At 35.1% G+C, this 11,885-nt stretch overlaps 2 protein-coding genes across 2 annotated transcripts in view; both read right to left on the bottom strand.

Moving 5' to 3' along the window:
* LOC110459346 overlaps window positions 1-11,242 on the bottom strand; it is a 23,510-nt gene extending 12,268 nt beyond the window's left edge. Inside the window, exons 1-5 of the mRNA XM_021511559.1 lie at window positions 11,078-11,242; window positions 10,532-10,647; window positions 9,123-9,251; window positions 8,607-8,789; window positions 4,522-4,698 (exon numbers count right to left, since the gene is read on the bottom strand). Of these exons, the coding sequence (XP_021367234.1) occupies window positions 4,522-4,698; window positions 8,607-8,789; window positions 9,123-9,251; window positions 10,532-10,647; window positions 11,078-11,145 (673 nt within the window). The 5' untranslated portion in view covers window positions 11,146-11,242. The remainder of the gene's footprint in view (window positions 1-4,521; window positions 4,699-8,606; window positions 8,790-9,122; window positions 9,252-10,531; window positions 10,648-11,077) is intronic.
* A 376-nt stretch (window positions 11,243-11,618) lies between these two features.
* The window catches only part of LOC110459374 (low-density lipoprotein receptor-related protein 6-like), a 45,875-nt gene continuing 45,608 nt past the window's right edge, over window positions 11,619-11,885 (bottom strand). The window contains exon 14 of the mRNA XM_021511596.1: window positions 11,619-11,658. Coding sequence (XP_021367271.1) covers window positions 11,619-11,658 — 40 coding nt within the window. The remainder of the gene's footprint in view (window positions 11,659-11,885) is intronic.

The raw sequence follows: 11,885 nt of genomic DNA, 5'->3' as shown, positions 1-11,885 counted from the left end.
TGTATATCTGTACTTATTCGGGTTGATATTGTATATCTGTACTTATTCGGGTTGATATTGTATTTCTGTACTTAATCGGGTTGATATTGTATATCTGTACTTATTTGGGTTGGTATTGTATATCTGTACTTATTTGGGTTGGTATTGTATATCTGTACTTATTCGGGTTGATATTGTATATCTGTATTTATTCGGGTTGGTATTGTATATCTGTACTTATTCGGGTTGGAATCGTATATTTGTACCTATTTAGGTTGGTATTGCATATCTGTACTTATTCGGGTTGGTATTGTATATCTGTACTTATTCGGATTGGTATTGTATATACTTTATATTTCCGGTTGGAATTGTATATCTGTACTTATTAGGGTTGGAAGTGTATATCTGTACTTATTCGGGTTGGTATTGTATATCTGTACTTATTCGGGTTGATATTGTATATCTGTACTTATTCGGGTTGATATTGTATATCTGTAATTATTCGGGTTGGTATTGTATTTCTGTACTTATTAGGGTTGATATTGTATATCTGTACTTATTCGGGTTGATATTGTATATCTGTAATTATTCGGGTTGGTATTGTATTTCTGTACTTAATCGGGTTGATATTGTATATCTGTACTTATTCGGGTTGGTATTTTATATCTGTACTTATTCGGGTTGGTATTGTATATCTGTACTTATTCGGGTTGGTATTGTATTTCTGTACTTATTCAGGTTGATATTGTATATCTGTACTTATTTGGGGTTGTTATATATATCTGTACTTATTCGGGTTGGTATTGCATAGCTGTACTTATTCGGGTTGGTAATGTATATCTGTACTTATTCGGGTGGTTATTGTAAATCTGTTCTTATTCGGATTGGTATGGTATATACTTTATTATTTAGGTTCGAATTGTATATCTGTACTTATTAGGGTTGGAAGTGTATATCTGTACTTATTTGTAATGGATATCTGTACTTTTTCGGGTTGGTATTGCATATCTGTACCTATTCGGGTTGGTATTGTATATCTGTACTTATTCGGGTTGGTATTGTATATCTGTACTTATTTAGGTTGGTATTGCATATCTGTACTTATTTGTAATGGATATCTGTACTTTTTCGGGTTGGTATTGCATATCTGTACTTATTCGGGTTGGTATTGTATATCTGTACTTTTTCGGGTTGGTATTGCATATCTTTACCTATTCGGGTTGGTGTTGTATATCTGTACTTATTTAGGTTGGTATTGTATATCTGTACTTATTTAGGTTGGGATTGTATATCTGTACTTATTTAGGTTGGTATTGCATATCTGTACTTATTTGTAATGGATATCCGTACTTTTTCGGGTTGGTATTGTATATCTATACTTAGTTGGGTTGGTATTGCATATCTGTACTTATTCGGGTTGATATTGTTTATCTGTACTTATTCGGGTTTATATTGTATATCTGTACTTATTTGGGTTGGTATTATATTTCTGTACTTAATCGGGTTGATATTGTATATCTGTGCTTATTCGGCTTGGTATTGTATATCTGTACTTATTCGGGTTGGTATTGTATATCTGTACTTATTTGGGTTGGTATTGTATATCTGTACCTTTTTAGTTTGGTATGGCATATCTCTATTTATTCGGGTTGGTATTGTACATCTGTAGTTATTTGGGTTGGTATTGTATATCTGTACTTATTCGGGTTGATATTGTATATCTGTACTTATTTGGGTTGGTATTGCAAATCTATACTTATTCGGGTTGGTATTGTATATCTGTACTTATTTGGGTTGGTATTGTATTTCTGTACTTAATTGGGTTGATATTGTATATCTGTACTTATTTGGGTTGGTATTGTATATCTGTACCTTTTTAGTTTGGTATGGCATATCTCTATTTATTCGGGTTGGTATTGTACATCTGTAGTTATTTGGGTTGGTATTGTATATCTGTACTTATTCGGGTTGATATTGTATATCTGTACTTATTTGGGTTGGTATTGCAAATCTATACTTATTCGGGTTGGTATTGTATATCTGTACTTATTTGGGTTGGTATTGTATTTCTGTACTTAATTGGGTTGATATTGTATATCTGTACTTATTTGGGTTGGTATTGTATATCTGTACCTTTTTAGTTTGGTATGGCATATCTCTATTTATTCGGGTTGGTATTGTACATCTGTACGTATTTGGGTTGGTATTGTATATCTGTACTTATTCGGGTTGATATTGTATATCTGTACTAATTTGGGTTGGTATTGTATATCTGTACTTATTTGGGTTGGTATTGTATATCTGTACCTATTCAAGTTGACATTGTATATCTATACTTATTCGGGTTGATATTGTATATCGGTACTTATTCCGGTTGATATTGTATTTCTGTACTTATTCGGGTTGATATTGTATATCTGTACTAATTTGGGTTGGTATTGTATATTTGTACTTATTTAGGTTGGTATTGCATATCTGTACTTATTTGGGTTGGTATTGTATATCTGTACATATTTGGGTTGGTATTGTATATCTGTACTTATTCGGGTTGTTATTGTAAATCTGTACTTATTCGGATTGGTATCATATATATTTTATTATTTAGGTTGGAATTGTATATCTGTACTTATTAGGGTTGGAAGTGTATATCTGTTCTTATTCGGGTTGGTATTGTATATCTGTACTTATTCGGGTTGGTATTGCATATCTGTTCTTATTCGGGTTTGTATTGTATATCTGTACTTATTCGGGTTGATATTGTATATCTGTACTAATTTGGGTTGGTATTGTATATTTGTACTTATTTAGGTTTGTATTGCATATCTGTGCTTATTTGGGTTGGTATTGTATATCTGTACCTATTCAAGTTGATATTGTATATCTGTACTTATTCGGGTTGATATTGTATATCGGTACTTATTTGGGTTGGTATTGTATATCTGCACATATTTGGGTTGGTATTGTATATCTGTACTTATTCGGGTTGGTATTGCATATCTGTTCTTATTCGGGTTTGTATTGTATATCTGTACTTATTCGGGTTGTTATTGTAAATCTGTACTTATTCGGATTGGTATTGTATATATTTTATTATTTAGGTTGGAATGTATATCTGTACTTATTAGGGTTGGAAGTGTATATCTGTACTTATTTATAATGGGTATCTGTACTTATTTAGGATGGTATTGCATATCTGTACTTATTCGGATTGGTATTGTATATCTGTACTTTTTCGGATTGGTATTGTATATATTTTATTATTTAGGTTGGAATTGTATATCTGTACTTATTAGGGTTGGAAGTGTATATCTGTACTTATTTGTAATGGATATCTGTACTTTTTCGGGTCGGTATTGGATATCTGTACTTATTTAGGTTGGTATTGTATATCTGTACTTATTTGGGTTGGTATTGCATTTCTGTACTTATTCGGGTATGTAATGGATAGTTGTACTCTTTCGGTAGGTAATGAATATCTGTACTAGTTAGATCGGTATGGATTTATGTACTATAGTGTAGATAATGAAGATATTAATAGCTGATGGTAATATATACCTGTGCTAGTGGTTGGGTAATTTGTACAAATGTTGATTATAGATTCCTTTTTTATATTTAATATACTAATGTTGATATTTAAATACCTGTCCCAGTGGGTGAGTATTTGATATTTAATATACTAATGTTGATAATTAATACTTGTCCTAAGGGCATTAGATATTTAATATACTAATGTTGATAATTAATACTTGTCCTAAGGGCATTAGATATTTAATATACTAATGTTGATAATTAATACTTGTCCTAAGGGCATTAGATATTTAATATACTAATGTTGATAATTAATACTTGTCCTAAGGGCATTAGATATTTAATATACTAATGTTGATAATTAATACTTGTCCTAAGGGCATTAGATATTTAATATACTAATGTTGATAATTAATACTTGTCCTAAGGGCATTAGATATTTAATATACTAATGTTGATAATTAATACTTGTCCTAAGGGCATTAGATATTTAATATACTGATGTTGATAATTAATACCTGTCCTAGTGGGTGAGTATTTGATATGTAATATACTAATGTTGATAATTAATACTTGTCCTAAGGGCATTAGATATTTGATATACTAATGTTGATAATTAATACCTGTCCTAGTGGGTGGGTATTTGATATTTAATATACCAATGTTGAAAATTAATACTTGTCCTAGTGGGTGGGTATTTGATAGTTGTAATTATGTTGATTAAATATACCTGTGCTATGGGTGGGTAGTTGATTTTTGTATTAACATTTGCAATAAATAACTGTGCTTGTTGATTTGTAATTGATATCTGTAATGGTGTGTTGGTACTGAATACAATTGATAATTGTGACAGTGTTTGTTGATCTAATATTTCTATTTCTTATCATTGTAAACTCTTTAATGTACTATGAGAAACCATAGAACCATAGAACCTTAGAAAAAAGTGCTAATATGGAAATGTAAAAAGAGCTGTCAAAAACATGCCAGAGAATATAAATGTGACTGTGGACTTACTAGGTAAACACAGGTTATCCAGATTGGTACTCCACTTCCCATTACTGAGGCAAGTTACAACGTCTATAGACTGGAGTTTGACGAGAGGGGACGGGCATGTCCAGCTGCACGCATCGTTTGCCTTACCCATGCAATCCACTAACTGTCCAAGCTTCATATTGGTCGGACATACTTTCTCTGTAACAGAAACAGTTGTCGAGTTGTGATCAATAGCATGATCAAACGTATCTGTGGAACATGAATATAAAGATGACGTGTTAATTAACATATCGCATTTATATATACATATTACTATACATAGTACTATACATACTACTATATATGTTACTATTCATGCAACTGAACACGTTGCCATACATACAGGTTTTGTGTTATCTTACTGTAGATGAAACAAAGACATACACTTGGGATTACACTCATAAAATATACCAGATTCTTGTTAAAAATAATATAACCCCAAAATGATGATAGGTCTGTATTTATAATTGAATATAAATGACTAGAACTATTGATTGTCCATGTTGTTAACACTGTTGTATTATTTGAGTATGCATTTCCAAAGTAAGGTTAGGTTACTTAAAGTGTTCCCTGTTGTAAGGAATGTAATTTTGATTGACTAGAAATGTTCAATGGCGTGATGTTAGGTATGGAGTTGTTTACTGTCGCGTTCCTTAGTCTGTAGATTTGGATTGGTGGCGGATGTTATAGCCGTTTCTTAAGTTCCTTATGTTCCTTATGTTCCTTCTCCAGGACTGAACCCGGAGTATCCGTAATCCATTATGACCATAGCAAGCATACGGTGTAGCACTGGGATTAGTCAGACATTAGAAAGATACGTCGCAGCCCCGAAAAACAATAATACCCACAGCTACAGCAAACAAGAGCACAAGGGTGCATGATATGCCGTCGACAGCCATAATGATGTAGGTATAGAGATGAAACAGTTAGTCAGTCATAAGACGAAGTCTTAGTAACTGACTGGAAATGACAAGGAGATGTAGTGACACATATGACCTGTTGGAATGATAAAAATGGTAAAAACGGCAGTGTGACCTTTGAACCCGACTATCTACCTTAGGCTACACATATTTGACACTTGTGAAATGGAAACACTCCTACACACAGTACTTTAACCTTGTAATTAACCTGTTGTTGAATACTAGGCAACAAACAATTTAAACGAATTATGTTATCAATTATTGTAACAAAATTGCTGGAAATCAAACTTTATTGTCAAAAGCACATTGTTAGATCTTATTCTTTGTTTATTAGTAGTGACCAAGTTTTAGGCAAATCAAGTGATAGTCTTTGTCTATTTAATAGTGACCTATTTTTATACAAACCAAGCGATATTCTTTGTATATTTAGTATGGTGACCATTTTTTATGTTAACCAAGTAATATTAAGTTATCTCGCAGAAACAAAATGCAGACCTATGAAAGTCTTAGTCCCCGGCGCCCTTCTCCATATTTATCTACCGAAGTCTATATCAATTCTATAAATTCCGTATTTAAAAGATATTATGCAGATAGTACTGATTGATCAGATTGCTGTGTGGACATTAGGTACATGTGTATGCCTAAATTCTGCTGATCATTGAATTAAGTTTTTATTTTACTTTTCGAATATGTATTTGCTGACCAAGTTTCATTGAATGTTTTATCAAATTTATGGAAGTTATATCATGGACGCGTTTAACTGTTTTACAGCTAACAAAATCTATATTTGCAACAGAAACATCCAGTTACAGTAAACAATAGCTATAGCTTCAAGAAGAACAACACCACAGTTACAGCAAACAAAATCAACAGTCAGCTTAAAAAACATAACAGAAAGTTACATCACACACAACTACAGCAAAAGCAATCAAAAGAAACAGCAAACAATTTCGACAGCTTCAGCATCATTGTCGATATTTATAAACTACATCACCCATAGTTATAACAAATCACCCATAGCAACACCATCCATGTTTACCTCAACAACATCCATAGTTAACAGCAATTGCTATACCAGTAACAAACATCCATGCTTACTACAACAATACCCATAGCTACACATACGACACCCCTAGCTACACCAGCAACAACATCCATGCTTACTACAAAGACACCAATAGCTTCAGAAACACCCGTTGCTACAACAACGACACCGATAGCTACAGTAAACAACACAAATATATTAAAAAACGACACCCTTATCTCCAACAGCATCGATAACTATAGCAACATCGATAGCTACAACAACAACATACATTGTTAAAGCAACGACATCATAACTACAACAGCTATATACATATAACAACAACATAATTGGCTACAACAACACCTAAAGCTACAACAAGAAAAAGACCCCTGATAAAACAAACAACTCCATAGAAACACCACACAACATCCAAAACTATAATAAAACAGCATCAGATATAGCAAACACAAACGACATCCATATCTACGACAAACATCCATAGCTAGAGTGACCACAATGTGCTGGATTACTGGAATTGGTTCATAAGTTACACTCCAAGCTATTAGTGTTTGGCAGCACCTCCTCGGCTGTACCTGGCTGTATGTTTGGGCCAGTGGTGGTAGGTGTAGTAGTGGACATCCGGGTGGTGGTGATCAACTTAGGCAAGGTCGTTGTTAGAACATTGTGTACAGTTGTAGTCACGTGTGTAGATGTATCATGATCTGTGGCCGTATACTTTGTTGTGATTGTTGGAGGGTGTTGCGTTGTTGATTTGGCTTATGAAAATAAATTTGTTTAATATAGATAGAAAAAAAGCACATTGTTAGTCATCATCATGTTTACTTTTTGACAATTCAGTAAACGGTGAATGTTTGAAAAAGGAAATTAGTAATACTTATATGAAAGTATTAACAATTTAAATCTAACATATTAGTAACTCTAATTATGGGTGAACAATTCAGTTTTCTGCTATACAGCATTTTAAATATAATTTGTATTTGCAAAAACATGTGAACAGGCATACATTGAATAAACAATAGGGAATAATTGCAAAAGGAATAGAAAATTTTAACCTAATACACTTAACTGATGTAATAAGGCATTGTTTCTACATGATGTAACACAATTGTATTCAGCAAAACCAAAGATTTGACATAGACTATGACTTACCTAAAACACAGGAGTGTTAACATGGATTGCGACTTACCTATAACACATAACGTTTGACATGGACTGTGACTTACCTATAACACATAACGTTTGACATGGACTGTGACTTACCTATAACACAGAATGGTTGACATGGACTGTGACTTACCTATAACACAGAATGGTTGACATGGACTGTGACTTACCTATAACACAGAATGGTTGACATGGACTGTGACTTACCTATAACACAGAATGGTTGACAAGGACCGTGACTTACCTATATCACAGAATGGTTGACATGGACTGTGACTTACCTATAACCCATAACGTTTGACAGAGTAAGTGACTTACCCATAACACAGGATGTTTGACAGAGTAGGTGACTTACCTTTAACAAAGGACGTTTGACATGGACTGTGACTTACCTATAATAAAGGAGTTTTGACATAGACTGCAAATGCAAACTGATATACCACAGAAGGTTTGACATAGACTGTGACTTACCTATAACACAGGATGTTTGACAGAGTAGGTGACTTACCTATAACACAGGAGGATTGACATAGTAGGTAACTTACCTATAACACAGGATGTTTGACAGAGTAGGTGACTTACCTATATAATAGGACGTTTTACATAGTAGGTAACTTAACTATAACACAGGACGTTTGACAGAGTAGGTGACTTACCGATAGCACAGAAGGATTGGCAGAATAGGGGAATTACCTATAACACAGGAGGATTGACAGAGTAGGTGACTTACCTATAACACAGGAGGATTGACTTAGTAGGTGACTTACCTATAACACAGGACGTTTGACAGAGTATGTGATTTTCCTATAGCACAGGAGGTTTGACAGAGTAGGTGACTTACCTATAGCACAGGAGGTTTGACGTGGACTGTGACTTACCTATAATACAGGATGTTTGACGTATTTACCTGGGGTTTCACTGGGTCTTTGACTTACCTATACAAAGGCTGTCAGTAGGGAAGTTCCAGAACAGGGAAGATGTACAGTTGAGAATGGTTATCGACGGGTTCTTAGCGTAATTGACTGTTGTACAACTATATCCACAACTTGTACCAATACGGGCTGAACAACCAGGGTTGAGCAGGCCATTCGGAATCTGCATTGGGCATGTCGGTGGAGCTACAAAAGGCATTTTACAGGTGAAAGACTTAGATAAAAACGTGTAACGGATATTAAAAAAAAATCTAGTAAAAAGGACAGAAAATATAATTTACGCACAAGGATAGTCCCATTTTTGCATATAGTTATGAAGTTCTGTATAATGCAAGGTAATCTACTATTGGTACATTCAACGATTAGATCTAGCGTGTATGAAAGGATGGGGATTATAACTCCTCAAGCAAGATTACAGGTTTTAGAAAATACATCTGTGAGGCGTAATCATATTTTAAAATAGTTATATTTATTTAATGAAAAGCAAGGAAAAGTAAGAAAATGGAAGACTTATCTTACCTGTAGTACAGGTTAGCTGGGTGTTTTGGTCGAGGTACATCCCGTCTGGACAGCCACACTTTTTACCACTTGGTGTGGAGAAACAGTAGTGGGAACACATGCCTTTGTTACTGCCACACAGGGCATTTACTGTAATACAATACATCAGTTTCAATAAGCCATTTTCCTTCCTTCCCACCCCTTAAACACTGTTTATATAATTGTCTCTATAATACATTGTAGATGTTGCTGATGCACCACCCGAGTTAAGCGAGATCAACTTTGAGCCTGTGTTATGAGGATATCACTTTGTAGTAACATGAATTTGTAGCCGTCGTGACGTAACCAGAAACATGATGTCACAAATACACACCGACCGCAACAACATACCGTTTGAATTGTGCCACTCTTTATTTATTATTATCGAATCCCTTAATTAGAAAATAAATTCAAATGTTTCACCTATGATCAGAGACCATACTGACAATCTGAAGTCTTTTTTTAGATTTGTCATTCATTAAAAAGCCCAGTATCCCCATAAGCTGAAGGGTGCATACACAAATTGATTTAATCAAGGTGAATCAGTTTAAAAAACTTAAGCAAATTACAGCAGCAATCTAGAGGCAGTACAGTTTTTGAGAGGAAGTCATGTTTGACCCATGTGTCCTCAACAGTCCGTTGGAAATATAATAATAAATAGTATAAACAAGTAATAGAGTGAGCAATACGATATATTCTGTTTAATGTTTCTTAAGAGGAAGATATTCATTTTATTGCATAAAACCCTGGTGACCTTCAATTAAGTCATTTGAACTCAAGGCTGACTTCTGTCTCAAGGCACAACAATACCGACGAATAAAGCGTTTTGAAGTTTAACACAACTCCTCTAATAATCAAAGTCTCGATCAATTTAAGTACCCTTCAGGTTCATTGTAATGGATCTGTGTATTTGCAGTGCCTTCACATATGCCCCTAATATGACCCTACGTGCCAGAACGCCAGCTACCATGTCAGTTCGAAATGGTGAGGGTTAAAAAAATAAATTTTTTTAAATTAAAAAATAAAATAAAAAAATCTCTCCGCATTTTATAATATCCAGACAAATGATTCCCCCAATGATCTATAGACACAGCTCGGTTAATGTATGTATGTACCTGGATACAGCCCGGTTAATGTATGTACCTTGACACAGACCGGTATGTATGTACCTGAACACAGACCGGTATGTATGTACCTTGACACAGCCCGGTTAATGTATGTACCTGGACACAGCTTGGTAAATGTATGTACCTGGACACAGCTTGGTAAATGTATGTACCTGGACATAGCTTGGTTAATGTATGTACCTGGACACAGCCCGGTTAATGTATGTACCTGGTTACAGCTTGGTAAATGTATGTACCTGGACAGAGCTTGGTAAATGTATGTACCTGGTTGTGTGTTTTCTGTAGGCACAATGTCCACAGAGTCCAAAACTCCAAATTCTGGCTGCGAAGTCATATATTGTACAGGTTGCTTGGTGTTTATATCAACTTTAGTTATTCGGCTGCAAAAAGAAAGGTTTTGAAAACATATAAAAACATTAAGTAATGTATGAGAAGTCAATCTAATTTTGACTATAGATAGAAACAATGTTCAAGGAATAGTGTAATAAACCAAAGTATTACCAATACCACAAAATACAAACGCAATGATGTACATGCCAGTAACTGGAGGACTGAGATGGGAGGAGGGGTCGAATATACCTCTCCTTGCTGTTTGCCCTCTATATTTTCTTCCAAACAAAACTTCAACTCTAAAAGAATGACACAGATATTTCCTTTAGCTGTATTAATTATTGCTGTTATTTTGCAGATTTAAACGCTAAAACGATATAAATCTATTTCAACTATTTAAAATAGATATTTAGAAAAATATGAATTAAGGAGGGTGATTCTTCTGGATAATAAATATTTCACTGAAGCCTCTGAACTTACTGTTTGTTGTAACCGACGTAGTAGAGAAAGCCAGCAGAAACCGTCAGGTCCACCATGTCAGACGTCATATCCCGTAAAAGCACACCGCGTGAAGAAGTTGTTCCCTCCAGGTCAATAAACTCAATTTTGTCCTGGTCAGTATATGCATCCGCCCAGTACAACAATCCACCTGTAACACAACGACAAGTCAATACTCAGTATAGTCAGCAGTCCAGTACAACATCCCCTTTGTAACACAACGACAAGTCAACACTCAGTATAGGCAGCAGGCCAGTACAACGGCCCCTCTGTAACACAACGACAAGTCGACAGTCAGTATAGTCAGCAGTCCAGTACACCGTCCCCTCGGTAACACAACGACAAGTCAACACTCAGTGGAGTCAGCAGTCCAGTACAACATCCCCTCTGTGACACAACGACAAGTCAACACTCAGTATAGGCAGCAGGCCAGTACAACGGCCCCTCTGTAACACAACGACAAGTCGACAGTCAGTATAGTCAGCAGTCCAGTACAGCATCCCCTCTGTAACACAACGACAAGTCAACACTCAGTGTAGTCAGCAGTCCAGTACAACATCCCCCTGTAACACAACGACAAATCAACACTCAGTATAGTCAGCAGTCCAGTACAACATCCCCTTTGTAACACAACGACAAGTCAACACTCAGTATAGTCAGCAGTCCAGTACAACATCCCCTCTGTAACACAACGACAAGTCAACACTCAGTATAGTCAGCAGTCCAGTACAACATCCCCTCTGTAACACAACGACAAGTCAACACTCAGTATAGTCAGCAGTCCAGTACA

The sequence above is a fragment of the Mizuhopecten yessoensis genome, unplaced genomic scaffold, assembly GCF_002113885.1.
Source record: "Mizuhopecten yessoensis strain PY_sf001 unplaced genomic scaffold, ASM211388v2 scaffold10045, whole genome shotgun sequence".
Classification (NCBI taxonomy): Eukaryota; Metazoa; Mollusca; class Bivalvia; order Pectinida; family Pectinidae; genus Mizuhopecten; species Mizuhopecten yessoensis.
This window is presented reverse-complemented; position numbering and strand designations above follow the sequence as displayed.